General features: G+C 39.9%; 2 protein-coding genes across 5 annotated transcripts in view; one reads left to right on the forward strand and one right to left on the reverse strand.

The window, feature by feature from the left end:
- On the forward strand, positions 1 to 9002 carry LOC128877298 (NAD-dependent protein deacetylase sirtuin-1). Its single transcript, XM_054124482.1, has 10 exons — positions 1 to 920; positions 1599 to 1731; positions 1840 to 2074; positions 2164 to 2379; positions 2473 to 2680; positions 2760 to 2918; positions 3424 to 3700; positions 3787 to 4631; positions 4708 to 4953; positions 5033 to 9002. Exons 1-10 carry the CDS (start codon positions 773 to 775, stop codon positions 5140 to 5142), a joined length of 2577 nt encoding a protein of 858 aa, XP_053980457.1. The 5' UTR covers positions 1 to 772; the 3' UTR covers positions 5143 to 9002.
- LOC128877294 (ankyrin repeat domain-containing protein 17) overlaps positions 8716 to 24413 on the reverse strand; it is a 21990-nt gene continuing 6292 nt past the window's right edge. For 3 of the 4 annotated variants that reach the window (XM_054124473.1, XM_054124471.1, XM_054124474.1), the window contains 26 exons: positions 24171 to 24318; positions 23772 to 24052; positions 23358 to 23643; positions 22962 to 23263; positions 22651 to 22866; positions 21894 to 22562; positions 21667 to 21814; positions 21017 to 21576; positions 20554 to 20736; positions 20266 to 20476; positions 19743 to 20189; positions 19323 to 19664; positions 19059 to 19250; positions 18579 to 18944; positions 18341 to 18495; positions 18065 to 18240; positions 17835 to 17967; positions 16897 to 17639; positions 16368 to 16682; positions 16037 to 16231; positions 15815 to 15962; positions 15518 to 15725; positions 14508 to 15424; positions 13114 to 14370; positions 12646 to 12837; positions 8716 to 12436 (listed from right to left, as the gene is read on the reverse strand). In XM_054124473.1, the coding sequence (XP_053980448.1) occupies positions 12413 to 12436; positions 12646 to 12837; positions 13114 to 14370; positions 14508 to 15424; positions 15518 to 15725; positions 15815 to 15962; positions 16037 to 16231; positions 16368 to 16682; positions 16897 to 17639; positions 17835 to 17967; positions 18065 to 18240; positions 18341 to 18495; positions 18579 to 18944; positions 19059 to 19250; positions 19323 to 19664; positions 19743 to 20189; positions 20266 to 20476; positions 20554 to 20736; positions 21017 to 21576; positions 21667 to 21814; positions 21894 to 22562; positions 22651 to 22866; positions 22962 to 23263; positions 23358 to 23643; positions 23772 to 24052; positions 24171 to 24318 (8814 nt within the window). In that variant the 3' untranslated portion in view covers positions 8716 to 12412. The remainder of the gene's footprint in view (positions 12437 to 12645; positions 12838 to 13113; positions 14371 to 14507; positions 15425 to 15517; positions 15726 to 15814; positions 15963 to 16036; positions 16232 to 16367; positions 16683 to 16896; positions 17640 to 17834; positions 17968 to 18064; positions 18241 to 18340; positions 18496 to 18578; positions 18945 to 19058; positions 19251 to 19322; positions 19665 to 19742; positions 20190 to 20265; positions 20477 to 20553; positions 20737 to 21016; positions 21577 to 21666; positions 21815 to 21893; positions 22563 to 22650; positions 22867 to 22961; positions 23264 to 23357; positions 23644 to 23771; positions 24053 to 24170; positions 24319 to 24413) is intronic. The other variant, XM_054124472.1, reaches the window with a different exon arrangement.

Below are 24413 nucleotides of genomic sequence, written 5' to 3' on the forward strand. Positions count from 1 at the left end.
ATTAGAAATATACGAAGTATAAAAAATATAACAGTGGAAAAAGTAAAGGATTCGCGTGTGCAATTGTTATACTGTCAGTGTACCTTTACGATAGGTATTCAAGTTTATTAACCACAACAGTATTAATTCCAATACAATAATGGTAAAAAAATGTATTTTACGATTTGTATGCAAGTTATACATTTAAATATTAAAAAAAAAAAAAAAAGGAAAAAAAAGGCTCAAAGTTATGGTAAAAATGCACAACGTTAAAGAGCAAGCGCCAACCAGCCTACATCCTACATAAACATATATATATATATCCACAAGCGTCGAGGAAACTCATCATGTAGTAAATAAACAAGCGGCTACTATTCAACCATAAATATCTTTTAAAATTCTACATTATTGACTTCCGTATATTAAACAGCACGTCTGGGTAGAAGCTAGTTAAAAAGTGAAAGTTCTACATACATGGAGAGTTCTCGTTTGCGCTAACAATAAGAGTACATAAGTTGCGATTTGTATTTCCAACGAAAGATAACATTTCATTGTTGTGTTCTAGTGCAAGCTTGTGAATCTTTTCGAAGAAAGAAAATAGAAAGAAAAATCAAGATAAAACAGTTGGCGAATATTGATCTCCTTTTCCGTTCGTGAAACTTTCATATCGTGTGTCGATGTCATCCAATTCCGCTAACCCTAAAAGTGGAGGGGAAAAGAGCATTAAGGACAAAGGCGACCTCTGTTGTGGCAACGGACGCGCATCAAACTATGCATTGCATTGCTGTCGAAAATGGCGTCGAGCTCGGAGCTGCCAGAATATTCGTCCCCTGCAAAACGACGAAAAGTCGACGGCAACGGTTACATCGGCGCCAGCGCTACGAAACTGGATTTCCAACATTGTGAGACGTCGCGTGACACCCCTAACGAGGATCTCGAAGGTATTTCAACAAAAATATGGTCGATTCATTAATGAAATTTGCGGGTTTGCAAGATGGCGGTAAGAAGGCGTCCATTCGTGATCGTATCGTTTGTTCGAATTGTTCGTTGTCGACGCGAGACCAGAGCCGCCATGACAGTTTCTATAAAAGTACGTCGTAAATCCTGTTTTGCGCGATTCGTTTTTAATCTGATCGAAATTACGGCTACAGCGTAGGTGAAATTGGATTCGTGACGCGGAATAAAATTCTTATTTAATTCATTTCCATCGAAATACTTTTAGGCTTAATTCTTAGTCAAGAATAAGCGTTTATATGAAAACGTCGGGAAAATAGAAAAAGTACTGACAGTACAATACGAAGCGCTACATTCAATGGACGCTCACAGATGGCACGATTTCCACTGCGTTGGGCAGGGTACCTGTTTTTGATGCGCATTAATCCCATCCCGCCACTTTCGAAAATTTTAATCTTTATACCACGTATTATCTTTGAATAGAATATTGTCAATACGAATATGTTTGTACAAATAAATTTTTCATTCGATAAAAGTGAAATGTGCCTCTGATATTTTCTAGAATTCTGTTCAAAAAGTACGAATTTCAATGTTGATTAATAAACATTCAATCTTTTATTATTTAACCGATAAAGAACTTAAATAACCGTTGAATGCTGTTCCAGAGACATACGGAGGAGATAGCGGGTTCAATGAATTAAGCGACGAATCAAAATCAACTTCAGTTTCTCCAGATGCTACAAATTTAACGACTACTCCATCTAGAATCGATTCCACTAGCGACGATACCGGTTGTCCGTAAGTTTCATCTTCAACAATAATTTTTATTCTTATTTTAGAATGAATATATCTTAAACTTTATTAATCAGAATAAATAACTTCATCGCAATGGGTACACCATTTTAGGATCGATACTGCAGACGAGAAGGACGAAGTGTCCTCGACAGTTTCAAATTTGTCAGATTTATCAGGCCTGTCCGACTTTTCTGGGGAAGGTGAAGTGAATCATCAATGGAGGAATGCATCCTCGTGGGTTCAGAAACAAATGTTGATAGGTGCTGACCCTCGAGAACTTTTACACCATCTCCTTATGGATTCCACACAGATTCCAGAGCAGGTCGACGACCTGACTCTTTGGAAGGTGCGAGACAACAAACTCTTATCAATTTTATATCGCGATATATAATTTTTATAGATACTAATTTAACATTCTATCTATACATGTTTCAGATTATAGTAAATGTGATGTCTGAACCACCCCGCCGACAGAAGTTGAGGCATATAAATACTTTGTCGGACGTGGTCAGATTAATACGTAATAGTAAAAAAATTATAGTCTTAACTGGAGCGGGCGTGAGTGTCAGTTGTGGTATTCCTGACTTCAGAAGTAGAGACGGTATTTATTCTAGGCTGGCTCAAGATTTTCCCGACTTACCCGATCCACAGGTACAACGAGTTAAACGAAGCACTTGTGTTTAATTTTTGAGTTGTCATCAATTTTGCTTAGCTTCTTAAAAATATATTTGTTTTCTTTTTCAGGCTATGTTTGATATTAATTACTTTGGTCAAGACCCGAGACCGTTTTACAAATTCGCACGAGAAATTTATCCTGGACAATTTAAGCCAAGTCCTTGTCATAGGTTTATTAAAATGCTCGATAAGCAGAAGAAGCTTTTAAGAAATTATTCGCAAAACATCGACACCCTCGAACAAGTAGCAGGCATCGAAAACGTGATCGAATGCCATGGTGAGTATCCACATAAAAACAAGGTCCTGTGTACTATGTGACAAACGTTTGTTTATTACAAATACATTTAATGTTCAAGGCTCCTTTGCCACTGCATCGTGTACGAGGTGTAAATACCAAGTAAAAGCTGACGATATCAGGGAGGACATTTTTGCTCAGAGGATACCAGTGTGTCCAAAGTGCAGAATTAACGCTTTGCCACCCATATCGGAGATTAACCCTAACGAGAGTTACAGAGGTAATTATAAACAAATAATATCGTACCGATTGCTTATGCTGTTGTCATTTTTATTGTAGTTTTTTATAATGTCTTGCCAATTTCTATGCTGTGAAGCGTCAGCTACCTAGTGATAGTTTTTGCTATTAGTCTTTCCTGTAGCGCGTCGCGAGTCGGTGGCCATGAGAGAACAATTATCTACTCTTTGCGGAATACGTCTTCGCTAAACGATGTTGCCATTTACTCTGATCTACGCATAAGTCGATACATCAATCGTAACTACGAGTAAAACCTTGGCTTGTTTATAAGCGCATAAGGTAAACTTAATAAAAGTTGCATCATGTTACCCGTGCGTGCTGTTTAGCCAGATTTGCGGGGTACAGTTTACGATTCGACGTTCATTCTTTCGAAATAAATAGAACATGATGTGTTCGCGATCGAGTAAAACGGAAAGCGCAATCTGCTACGGCCAACGGAGAAGCGTACCAAAAGAGGAGTTTTCACGAGGAATCTTTCTAATTTACAGATTTGGTGACGCAGGGCATAATGAAGCCAGATATCGTTTTCTTTGGCGAGGGACTACCAGATGTTTTTCACGATGCGATGTCCAAAGACAAAGACGACTGTGATCTCTTAATCGTAATCGGATCATCCTTGAAAGTCCGCCCTGTAGCGTTAATTCCTTCCTCTATTCCGTCTCATGTTCCACAGATTTTAATTAATCGCGAATCGTTGCCGCATCTCAAGTTCGACGTCGAACTGTTGGGAGACGGTGACGTCGTTATAAACCAGCTGTGTCAGTTGTAAGTAATAAGCTTAAGAAACTAGAAAGAAGATGTGCTGCACTATATCTATGTATCGTTACGTTTACATATTTCCTTTTCTGCAGAATGGGAGACAGTTACAAGGAAGTATGTTGGAACGACACAGTTCTCAAAGAAGCAACCCAACTTCTGCCCGTACGTTACATGTCAGACGACACATGGGAGCAAAGCCAGGACACCACAACGAACACTGTGTTAACACGAGATAGTGCCGAGACTGATTTTAAACCGCACGACTCGTGCTCCGTCGAAAGTCAAGACAGTCTTATGATCAATAACAACAGCGGTATCCAACAATGCACGGACAGTATAAACATGTGCGTTTCACCTTACCGTAACGATCACACGAATAATAGAGAGGAGAGATTCAGTCTGTTGGGAGACAGTCCTAAGAGAAGACTGGCCGAGTCAAGTGCTGAGAGTAGTCCAAAAAGAATGAACTGTGGCAGCAGTTCCGTGTTAGACTTTAACTTGTCCTCCTCGATAACTGAGAATTCCGATTGCTCGACTGATTATAAAATTCACGTCGTGTCGGTGGAATCTACTTCGAAGGACAATGGAAAAGTTTACAATTTAGAAGAGTGTCAAGTATTTCCAAGGATAGTAGAATTCTCTTCGGAAGGTACAATGTTAGATTCGTCGTTAAAATCCAATCGTTGTATGGAGAACACGGTGGCATCGAGTATGAACGATGATCACGCGCCGGTACCCACCACTGGAATTGATAAAATTAATTTCAAACCGCGACAAGCGTCGATCGATTCCGCCTTGGATTCTGGAATAGGCGATAGCTGTAACAGTGTCGACAGTCGAGAGGGGAAGAACGATAAAGACGAGTTCAAAAATGATAGAATGGAGAGGCACTGTTGGCAGCCGAAAATACGAGAAAGTATCGCTACGAGGTTACCAGGTATGCAAAATATTTCGATAAAGGATTATGTTACTCTTATGTTACAATCATATTGAAACTATTATTTCCCCAACAGAAAACACGTATTACCAATTAACACCTGGAAAGTATATTTTCCCTGGGGCAGAAATATATTCAGACCCTGAGGATTACGATCAGTGTTCTCTTTCGATTAATTCCGAAAGCTCGGAGAGCGACAGTGATTCCTCGTCTGCGGTTGAAGAGGAGGAGGAAGAGGAGGAGGAAGAGGAGGAAGACGAAGACGAGGAGGAGGATAATCAACAAGGAGAAACGAATAAAGAGTGCAAAAAGGAAGAAATAGGTAAGCCTCGAAACGAGAATGTTTGTTAAATGTTTGTCAAATAGATGAATGTAGTTTCATAGTAAACAATTGTTTACAGGTAAGGGTGATAAGTTGTTGGAAAGTATAAACATCAAAGCTGATACCAATACGGAGGGTGAGGAGGTAAAGTGGACAACGAGTCATCTTTACAGTGGTGCACAAGGTTAATGGAGATCTGTATTTAAGAAGTGACAATCCTGATCCTTGTTACCTTCATCGAACTTGAATGTTCGAGGAAAGAAACTATGAACAATTGGCAAAGAGTGCAATTCTACCAGTTGTACATACGTTACACGCGTGTACGCGCTATCGTGCAAACGTTCCGTACGTTTGCTTTCCTACGAGGCTTATGTTCTTCGAATAGGATCTGCTCTCGTAGCGAGAGAGAGAGAGAGAGAGAGAGAGAGAGAGAGAGAGAGAGAGAGCTGTTTCACGATTTCTCGAACAAGCAACGCGTTTTGTTACAAAGCACAAGACATTCGAACTTACCATAATTTTCTGTTACGTAGCTACAGTAAAGGTAACATTGATTCATACTTTTTTTTTTTTTTTCAAATACATTTTCAAGTTATATCTTAACGTAAAAGAAAGCAACAAGTTCTGCATCTTTTCATTTACATTTTCAGAAAGCATAAATTGAATAGTATATTCATCGAATCGGTTTACGTAATGAAATGCAAGTACTTAAGAGATGCGTATCAGTGATGGGCCCTCCAGGCATGTAACGCGAGAACCTCAATAAATTGGAAAAAATCGTTTCCCCGTGAAAATGTCCACAGAACGACAATTTTCGAAAGAAACATTCGATATTTAAGAAATGATCGCTATTATAAAGTAAGCATTCGTTACGAGATAGAAGCGTAGAATCTATTTACTTTCGTCAGTCATTGTTAGTAGCGAAAGAGGTTATAAAACCGATCCATGATTCAAATTCGCATACGATATGTCCATCTTTTCGTTGATCGGTTATCATAGACTAATGTAGCGTGTTTTATGAGCGAGCATTTACACCAGACGACGGTGCCCTCCCTATTCGTTCGTACGTAAAAAAGAAACGACGTTAGAAGAAAAAAATAATTTTATCGTAACTTGTAAATAATTGATCGAAAGAAGTAGATTAGTTGTTCAAAGTATCGTGCAATTGTAGAGAAAGAAGAAATTTAGAAATATCACGGAAGTCTCGAAGAAAACGTAGATAGATTGCGCGTGTAACGTAATCGAACAAGAAACGAGAATTCGCATGATGAAAAGTGATTTTGTCTTCTTAATATTTTACAGACACATACGTGTAACGTTGATTTTTATAGAGAAGAAAAAATCAAGCATTTAACAGATCGTCCCAAGAGAAAGTAACGAGTTGAAACATTTCTCTTAGAGCAAGAAAGAAACTGTATAAAAAAAACGCGAAAATTACAAGATTAATTAGTGTCGACTTTCAATACTAGTACAAGTTTTACCAATCGTTGTTGCATCCTACTGTGCCGCTGTAATTAGTACTACGACTATAGTTGTCCCTTTCACTGTTACATCTACTACTACAAAATTGCTTGTCACTAATAATTATTTATGTTTTGTAAATTATTGTGTAAATTGGAAGGTAAAAGAAAATCGTAGATAATCGAGAATCGTGTATTTTTAAGTATTTTCTTTGGTAACGTAAGGAAACACGGACAGAAAGTATTAATTCTGTTATAAAACTTTCTTAAAATATACAGGATGTTCCGACAGTGGTGATAAAATCGGGCAGTGGACAAGTCTAATAAACTTACAGTTAGTATAATTACACTCTACCAATGTTTAAACTGGATTTTTTTGAAAGTAAAGAGTATCTTCGACTTATTTTCTCACAAGGAATCGTCACTCGCTGCCCAATTGTACCATCATCGCTGAAACATCACGTGTATGGGTGCGTTCGGCGCAGCATTGAATGAACGAACGTATATCCAAGTACGTACTGCACGGATACGTGTTTAATTGCATTTTCAAGAGTAGTAAGTGATGCTTGTTCCGTGTATCGTAAAACGATGAAAATAGTTTGATCGAGGTGACGATGACGAACACGACGAACAGTCTGTAGACCATAGTTTTAAGTTTTTAGCGATAGATTTCATTACCAGAACGCAGAATTAGTCGCAATGGTTTCGCACTGAATGTTTTTAGATTCGTTAGGTTTCAATTTCTTTTCATTGGAGCACGGGCGAATGTACAAAGCAATGTTGGATAGCTTGGCATTGCGTGTTATTTTTATATGAACCGAGAGAACGGTAGATTAGTAAACGTACAGGATTAAACGCGAGAAACCTAGGAGCATCAGCGACGATCATGTTGAATACATGTAGTCGTCGCGAATATTTGTAAGGAACGAAACGGTTGTGTGAAAAATTTGTTATAATTATTAGCATGATAATTGTTTACTACACTTTTGCGCGTCGATGTGTAGGATGTGCATGTACATACATGATTGTATGCATACGCATCTAAACGATAAACACGAATAGATATGGTGAACGCGACGAAGCGAACGAGATTATAAAACAGACCACCATAAAAAATAACTCAACGTTTCTGATCTGTGTGTATATATATATGCATACATACATACATACATACATACATATTTCCAATACATGGCACGAAGTTTTATTTTTCATTAGCAGGGCCATGTAAACGAAAAAATAACGGAGAAACAATAGGAAAAAGTGAAACTCTGTTGAAACGTCCTGAACGATTAAAGAGAGAGAAAGAATGCAGAGGACTCGTTTGAGGCCCGAAGAGAAGGAGACAAAAATATAGTAATTTTGGGTTCCTCACGGATACAGTCAGTTTTATAAGATTTAGAAGATTTATTTTTCGCTATGTACAGATGGCTTTTATTTATCATTGTTTCGCAAATGATACAGTTTAGGTCTTATCTTTTAAAGCCTCCATTTTGTCTTTATTTATTTGAGGTCTATATAGATAAGTAATAGAGAGATAGATAGATAGGTAGATATATAAATAGATATATATATATAGATAGATAGATAGATAAATAGATATGCGAGTGAGTGAATGGAAGAACGAATAAATATAAAATATATTGCATACTATACGTACATAGGTGTCGTATATTACACGCATGTATGCAAAGATATTCGCGTAAACGGTACGTGTACATGTAAAATGTATTAAAAAAGTTGGTTTTAATCGGCGTTCCAAAAAAGTTTTCAAATCAATCGAAACTCTCTTTCTCTTTCTCTCTGTTGATCGACTAAAGGTGTGAAAAAATATGCGTTATACATACATAGATATTTTTCTCAAGTATACGATAACCGCGAATGTGAACTATATTGTTGGATTTAACGTAAAATCCATTCAAAGTTCTACTTAAGCATTTACTTACTTTTCGACTACTTAAACGAATAGTATTTATTTAAAAAAGAAACGCTTCAAACTGTATTTGCTCCTTGATTAGACGACGATAGATATATTAAACGTTAGACGTACAAGTTTTTTATAATAACGCCGTGTTGCTTCTGTACACACAGTATGCAAGCGTATCCCGCGCACAGTCGATTCAGAGAGAAGCAGTAACTTGGAAAGATTTGACAATCATGCCAACTTTTTTTCCGACGGTACTGACTTTTTGTATAAATGCGTCATATGTAAATATTTATTATTTTTACTGTATAATGAAACGTGTATTTCTGTCGTTTCGGCTGAACATTGAATCTCGCCGAATCCTGTTCACATATTTCCTACTTTGTTTTTCTTTTTTTTTTTTTTTTGCACTTCGACACTAACGCATTCATTTAATTCACGCGTCGACCAAAATGCAATTATTACAGTTTTCCAAACGGGAGACATCTTCATTGTTCAGCCATTACGAAAGAACGAGGTGCAGACGCTCTTCATTTTTTTTATAATTTGTTATTTAATGTAATGGATGTTATGAAAATGTTCTCTATTTCAGACGTTATAAGTTTTCTGTTTCTTTGGTATTATTAATATGTAAGCTTATCTCCTAAATTAAACATTTTCTATGATAACAGTGGTTCGTTAATCTTTCTTCTCTCTTTGTTATTCCACTTACAGCAATAATGACTTTATTTTCAATATTTTAAATCGTTCATAAATGTATAAAGAAGTGTTGAAAAACTTGTAGATCAAACTCGTCACGAAGACACGAAGTTTGTAGAATTTATTCGAATTGTTCTCTGCGGTTATACGCAATTCAATATTAACAAGTAGTAGTAAATTTTAGACTTTTTGATGAATTTGAAGTGATGGGTTCTACTACGTGCTTGTACGAAATTTCTATTAATTGCGATGTATCAGTATATAATATATATGACGTATGCCAGCAAGTTTACGTTGCGTTGCAACAAATGCTACTATAGCCATTTAGCGGTCAACTACCCGAACTAAATTTACCAGGTTTTGGTAAATAGCGGCGTCTGGCGGTGAATAGCTGAACTAAACGTCTAATATTGGTAAATGGCGCCATCTAGCAGTAATAAGAGGCGCTGACCAAACTCCGAAAATTAGTTTAACCTTCTGACTGCTAGAGGGCTACTCATTCGAGCGAAAATATCAGTACTACCAACATCATTGTATAAAATATTACATATTTTAATATGTATTTTTAGAGCTAAACTTTAATCATTATTCATTAGTAACTCGTATACTTTATATTACATGTATTCGGGATGTTGCATTTTACCTCGACTTCTGTCGAGGGTCACGTCGTCGCGTGACAGTAGTCAACAGTAGTTGGTCTTATTAGACGAGGTCATAGGCAGAGTTGTATATACTCCATAATGATTTTCTTGTTTGCCCTTGTTACAGATTTTACATCATATAAACTATAAACTAATAAAATAAACGAAAAATAACTAATATGGTTAGGCGTCGATTTATAACTATTGGAGCCCCCAATTTACAATTGTTAGGAGGCATTATTACAAGAAAGGATGATTTTAATGTTTTGATTCTTTATTGATTTATAATAAAATATTGCTTGCTTAAAATAGAATTATATTGAGCCTTAAGAGCGTCAAAGTGGTATGCAAAGTTATGTTTATCAATTGATCAACTATTTAATATCTTAATTAAAACTTATAGAATGGTTCCTCAGGATTAACTCTAAGCAATTGATCCTTCCAAGCTATTCGAATCTCTAAACCTTTCTCCTAATCTTCCTCCCTCGCTTTCCTAGAAATAAAATTAGTCGTCTTCTTGTTCTTTTGGTAGAAGAGTAACAAACAGTTCATAAACATACGTTCATCGTCGTGTAGTAATTGTGAATAAATCAAGTAACAAACGGAACTTGTGTTTATTTATTTATTCATTTATTTGCTTTATTGTTGTATGTCATATAATAGTTTTGTGTTGTATATCGGAATTATCATAAATCAAATTTGAAAATAGGCTTTAAATTATAACAACGTATCTTAGAGAATAATTGAAGCGCTCCCTGGAATAATAGATCAAAAGCTCTAGTACAATTTCCACGAGCTTCATCGAAACTTACGCGTAGGGGACCGTTTCAATTACAGTATCGTCGCTATGTGTATTGAACACTTGTCGAAATCCCCGCCAAGAAAGATTTTCAAATGTCCAATCGAAATGAACATTTTTTTTTTCTTATATATGTATATCGAGTGTTTATCTAGAATATTTAATTATATCGTACTAGTCCAGCCGAAACAGCAGGTGACGTTTTTTTTCTATTTACCTTCCATTTCCTATAATTACGTCTTGTGTAATAATAACCATAATATAATATAATAAACATTATTACCACCACAGCAATAATAGTATTATAATAGCACTGTTGCTAGGGACGCACGGAGTTATATTTACGTGTCGGCGGCCCACTACCTGTTTAACAATGAACAATATTCATTGATCGAATAGGATTCGGTATACATAATATTTAATGTATTATTAGTACAGCGCGCGCGTTAATTCGTGCCAACATGTTTTTTTTTCTTCTTTCTATTCATTTTTAGATCATATAATTCAAACGATGTTCAAAGCCTGGTCGTGTTGTTTCGTCCGAGAAGCAACCATGTGTGTTTCTCGTATTTTATGCGAGTGTCTTTAAACTTCTTTCCTCTTTCTTTCCGTTTCTGTCTCGCCCCCCCCCCCCCCCACCCACCCACCCACCCTCCAAACAACGTGGACAATGAATGTATCCGCGTCTTTTGCGTTCGGTGAATTTCAACGAAAGACGAGAACGAAGAGAAAAGTAGGAGAACGCCAGAAGCGAGAAAGAGTAGTATCTCGTCGAGCAAAAGAATTTTCATGCGTAGTCGTCGCAATCGAGTTTTCACGAATCGTATACGAGACATTTGATTTCTCTACGCGTTCCAATGGGATCACCGTCGACATAAGGATGTCGACGATCTATGCAATTTGGAACTGGAGAGTTCCAGCACGAAGAAACGTAGAAATATTTTGATCTGGGAGAAAAAACGACGCACGAAAATGCGAAGGAGGAATCGACGAGGTTTCCGGGTCTCAACGATTTTCCCCATGTCCTTCTTTTTTTCCGTAATCTCCTTCGACCCTTCATCGAACACAAAAGTTGTTTCTTCCGTTACGATAATATACTCATTCCTGTTATTGTTGTTGTTGTTGTTGTTGTTGTTGTTGTTGAATGTTGTTACGTACTATTTAACACTCGAGGTGGTTATCCATGTGGCGAATCGAAGCCTTCTCGTGTCTAATTCGCGTACGTAATTGAAACAAAGTATTCGTTTCTTTTTTTTTTTTTCAATTCGATACGCGAAATATGTGGGTTAAAAACAAGGTTGCGAGGAATTCTAATTCGAGTGAACTACTATACTAAGGGGGTGAAGCTAAAGCCGACGTAGTATGCGTATTTGAATTTATTATCACGAATGCCTAGCGAATACCGTTAAGATTTGAATTCTCGTAAATGGGACAAATCGATCCGGCAACGATTAAGATAGGAAGAAGTCTGATAAACTGTCGTCAACATTTCATTGAGTCGAGTTATGATATCGTCGACCTCGAGTTACGGTCCTGGGTGTACACAGAAGCAGCGTGTCCGAGGTTAGACAAAAGACGAACCCAGAGAGACCAACGATTCAAATATTTTTGCTCCGTTCTGCTCTGCCGTTCTATGTTTTCTTTTTTTTTTTGTTTCGTTGAACTCTGTTTATGTCATGTCCGGTAATCATTTGGATCGCGTAATTATACTAGATAATAGCAATAAGTTGTAGTAAGGATTTACCGCCTTATCACCTAGCATGACAAATAATATCGAATTTGTGTTTTAATGAATATAATTAGGATAGTAATTCAAGTGGCTAGAAACAACGCTTCGTATTCCAGTTCCATCTATTCGCTACTTTGAGTTCCAGGTTCTATTTCGTATCGCTCGGGTAAAGAAGCCAAGTGTGTTACTTTTCGCAAAGTTTCTTCCTTTTTAATGGGTCCATTTATTCCATGCCTGCAATCAAATTGTTAAATGATCCACGTGAACGTTTCAAAGAAACCGAGGAGGAAAGTTTCACGTAGGTAACTTTTGAGGTAATTGGAGAATTTTAGGGAGAAATTAGTCGCGCCAATGGTGTCCTTACAGTGTAGAGAATGAACAAATGTCAGATATAGATTCTGCATAACGAGACCTTTTCGTTAGCGGACTAATATGCAACTTACCGGATGTTGCTTATCTTGAACACCGTCTGGTATTCCCCACGCGGGTGGATCCATTTTGTTCTGCTCGTTTGGAGGGATTTCCGTCAACGCAGGCGTTCCAAACTGTCCCGGTAGTAACGTCAATCCTGGCATTAGCGACAGAGCTGCGGCGCTTCCGTTAGGGAACGGTTGTTGTTGAGTGTCCACGTGACCCTAAGTCGAACATAATTGTCAATCTATCATATTTATACCGTGTTTCCATAGATATATTAATTTGTATTCCAGAAGAACACGAACAAGTTGCGGGAGTTATTACATATCACCAAAGATTACAAAGATTATTTTAACTGTGAAACTGACACTTTGTACTATTACACTTGCTTGATGGAATGTTGGTATTTCAAAAGAATCACACATATGTGATATGTAGTAGTGAATGTAAGGTACAGATGATTAGTAGAGAGAAACATAACGACAAGAAGTGCATACCTGAAAGGAGGATTCCATCATCTGGTGTAGTTCCGCGTCGACATTGGATATACGATTGTAAGCAGCGTTGGATCTAAACACCTGATGCCTGTCGATGCCTGGCCCCAGGTTTGCCCACGATCCAACCAGTTTCTCGTTATTCAGCATCCAATTGATGGAATCGGCGTCTCCACCAGGCCCCATGCCCGCCGTAGCGTAATTCTTCCACGCTCTCTCCGTACCGATCGGTCGTGGCACTTTGCGATCCTCTATCTTCAGTTGACCCAACTCCTGAACCACGTGCGCCGCCGGCGAGGATGGTGATATTGCCGGCGAACCGCCGTTCTCCAAGTTGGTGATCAAATCGATGCTACCAGGTTGCGCGGTTATACTCGCCAAATGATTGGAGAAGCCTATTTGACCCATCATGGGATCTTGGTGAGGTGGGTAATTGTTGTGCGGTGGAGCGAATGGCCAACGCGTTTGCCCGTTGGTGGAGATACCAGTGTTAGGGGTGGCTCGTGATGGCGCTTGATACTTTCCCAAGGGAAAGTTGCCGAGCATAGCTAAATTGTTGGATTGAATCGCGGACGGAGGTGGTGGCGGTACCGTCGCGAACATGTTTGGATGTATTCCAGCCGCTGATCCGGCGTTGAACATCGTCACCTGTGGTTTGCTGTTCAAATGCAGCGAGCTAGAAAAGTCTGGTGCTCTGGGATTTAACCTCGACATACTGACGGTAGTATTTACCGAGGCGGATGGCGCTGCTATTGTTTGGGTGAAATTTTGCATATGGGGGTGAAAGGGAAGAAGAGGGTGACCCTGTCCTTCGTTCGGCACCATCTTTAGTAAGCTGGAATTCACGTTCGGGTGTTCGTAACCGACGTTATTCGCTTTAAACAAACCCACGTCTAACGTTGGCTGTGACGTAGAGGGTATGACGTGCGGCTGATGCGTCGTGGCGTTACGCGATGTCAATTCGCCTTGAAATACTGGCCTGCTAAATTGCGCACCCATAGCTGCCCCCATTTCCATGTTTTGCTGAGGCATTACCGGTCGCGCCACGGCTAGGCTACCTGGTGGCTTGTTCGAGAGAGAATGCTCGTTGTAATTTCCAGAAGATTGGAATTGAGGTGGCTGGATGGGACTGTGGCCTGTGTTCGACGACGCAACGCTGCCCATATTGTTCGCGTTTGTGTTAGTGGTGTTGTTCGACTTGCTCGAGACTGGAGAGCACATTGTTGTTCCTCGATATCCAGGAGCTTTTGATGCATCCACCTGTTTGGATATACGTAAAAAATTGAAACAATATACATATTGTACAATACTTACTTGTTGATATCTTAGAGAATCAGAATTCTACGCAGGAGCAATTTTTTCAGCTCCTCAGAATACATTATAGAATCGATACTAACCTGAGGAGGCACGCTATCAATGAATTTGGACGATGACGAGCCCGACGTGTTCACGGAGACTCCACCTCCAGCTACCGTCGCAAAGTTCATTCCCTTCTGAGAATCGTTTTCTCGACCGCCCCACATCGACTGTTGGGTAACTTTCGTGAAGGTGTCGTTGAACAAGGAATATTCGAGAGGCGTGTTGTTCGATTGCTGCTGCTGCTGCTGCTGCTGCTGCTGTTGCTGCTGCTGTTGCTGTTGGTGTTGTTGTTCTTGAATCGTAGACGCGATTGGCGTCGAGCTCCGTACTTGCTGTTGCTGTTGCTGTTGCTGTTGCTGATGTTGATGGTGTTGTTGTTGTTGCTGCTGCTGCTGCTGCTGCTGCTGCTGCTGCTGCTGTTGCAACTGCTGACACTGCGACACAATTGGCGGCGACGGGCTGACTCGAACCGAATTCGAGCAGGTCGAGGTGTTCAAACTCTCTGGACAATACGAGATCGCTGTGCTCGTTGCTGGCGATATCGCGGCGTTCGAGCCGGGAGAGTAAGTAGATTTTCCAGTGTAATGCGAGACCATTGTTGGCGGGGCAGACAAGGTAGGCAGTGGTCGGCAGTGTTTCGGCGATGTACTGACTATGGGCTGCTGAGACGAGGTCTGGGCCGTTGCGGCAGCCGTAGCTGACATCACGGTAACAGTGTTCGCTTGCAACGACTTTTGTTTGTTCACCGTGGTATGCGTGGACTGCATCACAGTGGTCGATGTATGGCTGTTGGCAGTGATTTCGGACAATTTCGCTGCGAACGTTTGCGTGGTGCTCGTCGTCACGATTTTTGTTGCTCTTCCAGCGGTCATGATCGCGCTGGTGTACGACATCGTCGTCTTCGTGTTCGATGACGAAGCCATTTGAGCGGCTACAGCTTGAGCTCGTTTTTCAGCTACGTACAAACAAGTGTTATAGGCAATCGAAATTTTATTCTATTATTTATAAAAAGTAGTGGAATATATAGGAGATGTATATTATACACTACCTGCAGCGACGAGTCTAGGTGCGGTTGCACGTGGCAGGGGTGTGGGAAATGCTCCAGCAAGTTTAATGGTAGACGACGATCGGAGTGGAATCAACTGATTGACGGTGGAAACTCCCGACGGGTAACTAGATTTATTAATTTGCGTACTATTGGAATTTGACGTTAGACTAGGTGGTTTACTTACAGGACCCAACTTTGCTTTACTCGACTAAAATGAAAAAACATATGTTTGGTTACAAAACAGATTCACCGTGTTAAAATCTCAGCAATTTATTTATTTATTTTATTCGATCTTACGGCTACGGTAGAAATGGTCTTATCCCAAGAGGAAGTCGTGACGACTGTTAGTTTCGATTTCGGAAGCATTTGCAATATATCAACGTCCGGATCTTTAATAAGAGCTGCTATTAACGTATGAGCCTGTTTTGTCGCGTCGGATGACCCTCTGAAAATAACAATACAAGAGGAATGTGATTTATTTGAGTTATTCGAGAAAGAATGAAACGATCGAGCACATACTTGATAGTAATGATTCGTTCGCCTTGACATTTGCTTTGTTTCTCTACTTCGATATGCGCTCCTGTTGCGCCTCTAATAGCATTTATATTACTGCCACCTCTCCCAATGACCCGACTAATAGCATTCGGTGGAACAGAAACTTTCTTCGAACGGAATGGTGAATTCATAAATCTCCCCGAATCATCGGATTGCCCCCTATTTCAGAAGGGTTTTTATTTTGTTTATTTATCAATTTGTTTACCATTAGACCAAAACGTAATAAATATACAAAAGAATTAAAAAAAGAAAAGAAAGAAAGAATATATTATAAAATAAAATTGCAATTTCTTACTTTCGCACAACTTCCTTCCAACCTTCTTCGCGCTTGCCACCCTGCTTGGGACTAGTTGTAGTGTTCAACTTGGTAGAAGTGTTCAATGCGTCTCCATCGTATTGATTAGTGTAAGATTTCTTGCCTTTGCCAGGCATATACGTTTCGTTTCCGGTTGCTTCGAAATCTTCCCTATCAGCTGGATGTCTCGAAGACTCAAACACCAGTTGACCTTTTAATTTACGTTCACCACAATTAACAGTCGAGGATCTGGTGCTCGCCGTAATAGAAGTGGTGGGCACGGATACTCCGTTGGTGACATTAGTCATGGTTCTCCTAAAAATTAAGATCGTTGCACAAACGTCTGTAAAGGATGTGTCATCTGTAAAGGATGAGTATCGATAATGATTGCGTAATAGTTATGCATTAATTATTTGTTTCAAAATGTATGATATATAGATATATTTTATGAAAATCATAAATATTATTAATGCAAATAGGAAACTGCCATTCTCGATACCCACCCTTTATTATAATTGTTCCAACTTACTTCTCAGAGGTATTGGTTTGAGATTTGGTTGGCGTAATGGAACTTTGAGACAAAGAAGCGCTTTGAGCGATCACGGACTTGGGCGATCTTTGGGGAGACGTATCCTTTTCGTTATTGCTAGGACTGTTTGTTTTCTTTTTTTTCTTCTCTTTCTTTTTTTCTCTAGCTTTGACATCGTTGCTACTACAGCTGCCTTGACTGTTTGCATCGATTCCACTGTCGCCTTCCTCTCTGTCAGGTCCCTCAGGGCTTCTATTAACTGGCGATGGCATGCTATCCATTCTTTCGCAACCGTCGCCAGTTTCATGTTCGCTATCGTCCGCCCTGTCGCATTCTTCGTCGCCTGACTTCTTTCCGCTTTCCTCCTTGTCCTCGTAAGTTCCTTCACTTTTCTTGTATTCCTCATGCAATTTTCGTTTCTCTTCTTTCTTTTCGAGTTTCTTTTTCTTCTTTCGTTCTCGTCTACGAGCGGCAGCTGCTTTTTTCGATTCCTCCCTGGTCTTCTCCATATCGAGTTCCTCCAATAATATAGTCGCATTTTTATTCGCCTTTGCGGCTTGAGTCTCTTTCGCAGCTCGAATAACTTTTACACACTCTTGGCATTTTTCTAAAAGTTCTTTGTCACTGACGGTCGCTATATACCTTGTCATTTCTTGATCACTGGGAAACTGAGTAACGTGATTTACCATCCATTTAACCACTTTGATGTGCCCCTTACGAAAAGCAGCCATTAAACAAGACACCTACAAGAAATGTGTTTCGCTTGTCATCGTACAGATTCAACAAGCATAGCTTACTTATATAATAAACGATTCTACCCTCCACTTGGGTCCTCTTTGATAATTGGTATATATATATTTTTTATATATAGATCACATAATTTATGAAAAAACATATTTTACTATGCATGTTAATTGAATTTTAGCATTCTGGTTTACCTTGCGATTATCCTGCGAATCGATGTCCGCACCAGCGTGGTACAGTAGGTCGACAACGTTCAAATGTCCACCGTTTGCTGCTAACCATAACGGACTGTTTCCCTTTTTATTTTTCACCTCTACTTGAGTACCTCTATAAAATTGATAAAGAACATGTCTTATGTTACTGAAAACAAAATGAATCTTGAATAAGCATACATTCTTTGGTACATTAACAAACAAGCGTCTACCTCGACAGTAATAATTCTACGAAACGGCAGTGTCCTTTATCAGCAGCGATAGTGAGGGCAGTATCGCGGGACGATGGAACAGGCGTAGCATTAACATCTGCCCCTTTAGTAAGTAGGACGCGTCCGACTTCGACATACCCTCCACTAGCTGCTTCCATTAATGGTGTTAATCCAGTCTATGGAAAATATATAAGTACACACATTTAGTTACTCTAATGCATTTCTTAGTTTAAGGATTTATATTGTATAGCGCGCGAGTAAATATTTAATCCGTACCTTGGCACGATGTTCTACGTTGGCTTTACGATCGAGAAGAAGGCTAACGACCTCGTGTCTTCCTTGAAAACACGCCAATGTTAGCGCTGTATTACGATTAGTCTCAATTTGAGCGTTTATGTCACTGCCCATATCCAGTAACAGTTTCACCGCCGCTGCAATTTTTTATTTAAAACATCATTATACCTAACGTTTAACACGCTAAGAGTAATTTTATTTAAAATGTGTATAGACGTACCAACATGACCATTCATAGCGGCGAGCATGAGCGGCGAAATGCCCAATTTTGAGCCAGTTCGGGAATTGATTTCAGCACCATGATTAAGGAGAAGCTTTATTATGTTAACATAACCACCGGATGCTGCAAGACTCAGAGGTGTGTAGTCGGAAACGTTACGATGTTCCTTGTTGGCACCACGGTTCAGCAGAAGCTCTACCACTTCGTATCTGCCACCGCTACAAGCGAGAGATAGAGGCGTATCCTTGGTACGTTCAGACTGGGCCTCTATATCAGCCCCGTGATTCAAAAGAATCTCCACTACTTTCTGGTGTCCTGCCGTTGCTGCTAAAATTAGCGGAGTGAACCCCTTTTTATCTCTATGCTCTGGAAAATAAAATATATCTCGATAAGTATATATATACTAACTACAAATATATATGTATATATATATATATGAACCGTGACAACAAATTCATAGCTTTACTTATTAGACGTTACCTATATCGGCACCGCGACTCAACAAGAGTTCAACAAGTTCTTCGTGACCTCCAGCACATGCCAAAGTCAATGCTGTATCGTGATTGCTGTCTGTCTCCGAGTCAACATCCATACAGGAAAACGGCGCGGGTGGTACTTGGTTAGTCGTGTAACCACCAACCGTCGGAACACCTGTTGTATATTGACCAGCAACTAAAATAAACATTTATTATGAAAACAATATGTCTGATATTAATGAACAACTAATAGATCTGCACCTCTCACCTGTGGTTGGATCTAATTGATAATTTTGACTGGGAAAATTAGGTGCCTGCTGCTGGGTATTGGCAGTTTGTTGTTGTTGGCATGATTGTTGTTGTTGTTGAGACAAAAGCGGATATCTTCCCTTTTTGCCTTTACCGGTTGTTGGAGCGGTGTAAACTTGTTTTTTGTCCGAAGCAACTATAGTCGCGGCGGTAGTCGTTGCTGGAGCTTGGGTCTGAGTCGCCACTTGAACTTGATTAGTGCTACAGGCTGTCGATTGCACGTAACCGTTTGTTTGATGAGGTATGCTATCTATTATTCCTGTCGCTTCGGTTACAGTTGGTAAAGCTTGCGTAGGAAATGCTGCTTGCAAATAAAATACGTTTGTATGAAGAAAATTCGATATTTCAAATACGAATCACTTGTATTTACGACACTTACTTATCTGAGAAGACTGAAGTAACAATTGAGGTTGAAAATGGCGAAGTCCCTCGAGATATCCTTCTTGATACGCTTTTAAGTCTTTAAATGCTTGATTTTGTAGAGACTGGGTACTGGTTAACTGTAAACCTGCTGATATGTCTGCTTGTATTTGAACACCAGCACTGGTTACTTGGAGCGAAGGCAAGGTCGGCAATGAAACAGATGGTACCGACAATACGGGATTGGTAAAATATTCTTGAGATGTATAAGGACTGGTCGTCTGTTGAACAATTTGCGTGGTTTGTAAATGTTGTTGTTGTTGTTGTTGTTGTTGTTGTTGCTGCTGCTGCTGCTGCTGCTGCTGCTGCTGCTGCTGCTGCTGCTGCTGTTGCGGTTGCTGTGGATCCTTACTATTCGATACTTCCAATCTTTTTAATTCGAGTTTCTCTTGATCTTCCGTTGCTACTTAACCACGAAATGTTTCAAAATAAACTATACGAATTGAAAAGAAGAATCGACAGAGAATCATTTGGATATTTACCATCGACAGTATCATCGAAACTAATAGATCGAAAAATTTCGAAAGCGTCGTCGAGAGGAATATGCGTGCCGTCTTCCAATTTTATAACGCTTTCGCTAGTGCAGAGTGTCTTTGCTTTTTGAGCAGCAGCGACAAAGGGGCAGGCTCCGTCCCGATGCAGTCTTGCTAACTCAGGATCTGTCTGTTCCGTTAGATTTTGTTGAGTCGTTTGCTGCGTATGTAATTTACAAGAATAAAAAAATGTCCATGTTTATTTTATTCCTAGGCCTATTTTATTCCTACAATTACCTGGTCGTGAAGATGATGAGTATGCGTAGGATGGAGATGCGACATCAACTGGGTAGGCATAAGTATGTTGTTTCCATTAGCAGTAACTGCTCCAGTCTGTTGTTGAGACTGCGATTGTAACGGTTGTTGTTGGCCTTGCGGCTGTTGCTGTGGTTGCTGCTGCTGTTGTTGCTGTTGCTGTACCTAGTTATACACGAAGTGCTTGTTTTTTGCTTACGAAGTACATTATCATTACGTTTTCCCTAGATATCACTTTTATATCCAATACCCTAACGCATTATATTATTATATTCTCGTTACATATGCCTTACACACAATATATCGGCTTTAAATAAGATTCATAGACATTTGAAAATACAAAAAAAAATAGGATGGTTAAGTGGTGTAACATTGTATAATAATGTCCCGCTTGAAACCAAAATATGTTGATAAAGGCAAACGACAAATGTACAAAAGAACAAACCTGTACTTGATCCAACTGTAACTGAAGCTGTTGATTGAGTTGCTGCAGCTGATGTACCTGTTGAACTTGATAGGTATGTTGTCGTTGTTTCTGCTGATATTGTTGTTGAAGACCAGCCATCAAGGTCGCCTGTTGTTGCTGCTGCTGCAGTTTACCGCCTACTACGCTAGACGTAGCCTTCCGAATATTTTTACCCTCTTTTTTAGAGACGGGCTTTGCTTTCGGACGATCGCTTATGGCGGTGTTTTGGCTGACGTCGCTACTCGCGGTAATAGGTTGGGAAACAGCCATAACGGTAGGTGGTGTAGATATGCTTGGAGGAGTCGGCGTAGTCGTCGAAGACGTATTAGAGGTGACCAACGGAACGGACGACGTAACAGGTATCGTTGCAAGAGAAAGTGGATTTGTTGTAGGAAAAATTTCGGGAGGTAAAGACAATTGAGTTTCTTGTGCCATTCGTTTTCCTCTGAGAAAAGCGTTATAATACAGCGACATTGCCTGACTGGTACCTTGATGAGTTAAAGAATTTCCGGACATACCAGTCGTACTGCAAACTAAACCTTTCGATGAAAAATATTACTATTAAGAAATATTTTACGCAAACGCGATTATCGTTAGAGAGGAGTCTCGCGAAACAACGTTCGACATACCTGGTGACAACGTATCTGGTTCGCTGGCTTCTTCCGGCTGTTGCTGCTGCTGCTGCTGCTGCTGCTGCTGCTGCTGAGTTACGACGGAATTCCTCGAACCGGAAAACAAATGGCCAGCACCCTTAATTTGGAGCTCTCTCTCTACCCTCTAAAATATTCAGAATTCGCATTATTAAACATCATTCAGCAACAGGTTCACGATGAAATTAATTTGAAAAAACACTTGCTTGTAGTTCTTCGAGAATTTGTTGCTTATGTAGAATTTGCTCTTGCCGAGTATTCTTTCGACTTTCCGAGACATTTAATCCTGGCGTTGGCGCAGGAGCAGGACTAAGGCTAATATTAGGTTCTGAAAGGTTAGTAAATCCTCCACTGCCTTTATCCAGTATATTAGTATCGTCTTTAGTTGCTACAATTGACTCTCCTGCGGGCTGAGAACGAACTTGTTGCGCCTCAGCGGAAGTGAGACTCATATCGGGCGTCATGGTTACTGATCGATTCTTTCTTAACAACGATTTTTGCGTATTATGTTTAGGTTGAAGATTTTGCGCCTGCGATTGTTCCGCAGCATGTTGTTGTTGCTGCTGATGTTGCGATTGCGTGGTGGATGCTTGTTGTTGATGGGGTATATGCTGTTGGTGCGTTATATGCTGCTGCTGCTGCTGCTGTTGCGGTTGCTGCTGCTGCTGCTGCTGCTGCTGCTGCTGCTGCTGCTGCTGCTGTTGTTGTTGTTGTTGTTGTTGTTGTTGTTGTTGTTGTTGTTGAGGAAGCAACATGGGTGCAGGAGCTGCATTATGTGGCGCACTCATCATAATACTATGGGGATAATCTAATAGAAGTTGAACTACGCTGGTATGTCCACCTTTCGCAGCTTCTATTAACATTGTAGAATTATCCTATAACGAGAAAACATGAAGCTTATTGTCTTCATTGTTGGTAGATATTTTGAATAGTAATATTTTAAATAAAAATTATTATTCATACCTTCAGTTTATGAAATGGATTTGCAGACTGTGCAAGCAAAAGTTCCACAACTGCGAGATGGCCACCAGCACAGGCCAACGAAAGAGGAGTATGATCGTTGTTCGTCGTTTGTCTATTAACATCTGCATGTTTCGATATAAGAAATTGAACCGTACAGAGGTGACCAGCTCTGCATGCCTTCATCAGCGGTGTTCTGCCTCCTTCCGATTCGTGCTCCTATATATTTACATAAAAAAAGGTGATAGGACTCGCGTAAATATATCGACTCACCATTAAATATTCTTTAAACGTCATTCGTATCAAACACGTACCAAGTCAGCACCAAACTGAAGTAAAAGATCCGCGACATCGGTATGGCCATTCTCACACGCATACGTTAACGCTGTATCTCCCGTTTGCGTTTGAGTATGAACGTCCGCCGCAGATTCGAGTAAATATCGAACGAGATCCAAATGGCCCTCTTGCGCAGCTTCCATCAGAGGGGTAGAGGCTCCCAATTCGATATCTGCTCCTGCTTTAATTAGAAAGTCAGCGACTTCTAAAAAGCCACCGCAACAAGCTAAGGTAAGGGCTGTTTCTTGCGTTTCCTCCGTTTGTGCATTGATATTTGCTCCTGTATCGGAACACACAAAGATCATGTTGAACTATTTGTTACGTAATCGCAACGTTTCTCGTTCGTTGTAACGAAATATCGACCGACGCGATACCTTGACTTAGAAGTAATGCAACCATTTCTTCGTGACCCTCACGCGCCGCTTCCATCAACGGAGTATAACCTTCGTCATTCACTTCCTCGATATTTGCTCCTCTCTCGATCAAAAGCATAGCAAGATCAACGTGACCTCCGCAAGCAGCTAACGTTAACGGAGATTCGAAACTATCCGTTGGCATATTCACCTGCGCACCCGAATCTAAGAGTAAACGAGCTACTTCTACGTGACCATCCATCGATGCTTCCATAAGGGCAGTGTGCATTTCATCAGTTTTGTGCTCCTGCAAAATGAAAGATTTTATACAAACTTTAAATGACGAATTAAAGGTGAACGACCTATACGAATAAGATTTGCTCATCTTTAAAACATGGCTTCTAAGAAATAAAATGAACTACATTGGAAAAATACCTGGTCTGCACCAGCTTCTAGCAGAAAGCGAACCATTTCGAGATGTCCTTTATAGCAAGCCAGTGTTAGAGCGGATTCTTTGAATTCATTGGAATGAGTATTAATTCCGGCGCCATGTTCTAGTAAGATCTTGGCTACTGGGACATGTCCAGCACTGGCTGCTTCCATTAACGGTGTATGACCATTCTCATTATGATCTTCAACATTCGCACCTGCTTCTAACAATACTCGCACTACCTCTTCGTGACCACCCGCACAGCCGTACATAAGGGGTGTATTACCTGAAGATATAACAAATTACTTGGGTTCTAAACTTTAAAATACATGTGTCAAATATAATTAGAAACACCATTACCGTTAGTATGATATTCTTATGATTAGTATAGTTGTATTTCATACCTGAAGTAGATTGAGCATTAACATCAGATCCATGAGCGATAAGCAAGCTTACAACATCTACATGCCCTGCACTGGCAGCCTCCATTAAAGGGGTACAATCCCCCTTTATGCCACGGTCCTCTACGTTTGCATTCATTGCCAAAAGTACCTGTTTGTACAACAAGTTATTCGTGAAATAAAATAATTTTATCGCTGGAATTAACAAGAATTACGCATTCGTTATAACATTTACAACTAAGAGAA

The sequence above is a fragment of the Hylaeus volcanicus genome, chromosome 5 (genome assembly GCF_026283585.1).
Source record: "Hylaeus volcanicus isolate JK05 chromosome 5, UHH_iyHylVolc1.0_haploid, whole genome shotgun sequence".
Taxonomy (NCBI): domain Eukaryota; kingdom Metazoa; phylum Arthropoda; class Insecta; order Hymenoptera; family Colletidae; genus Hylaeus; species Hylaeus volcanicus.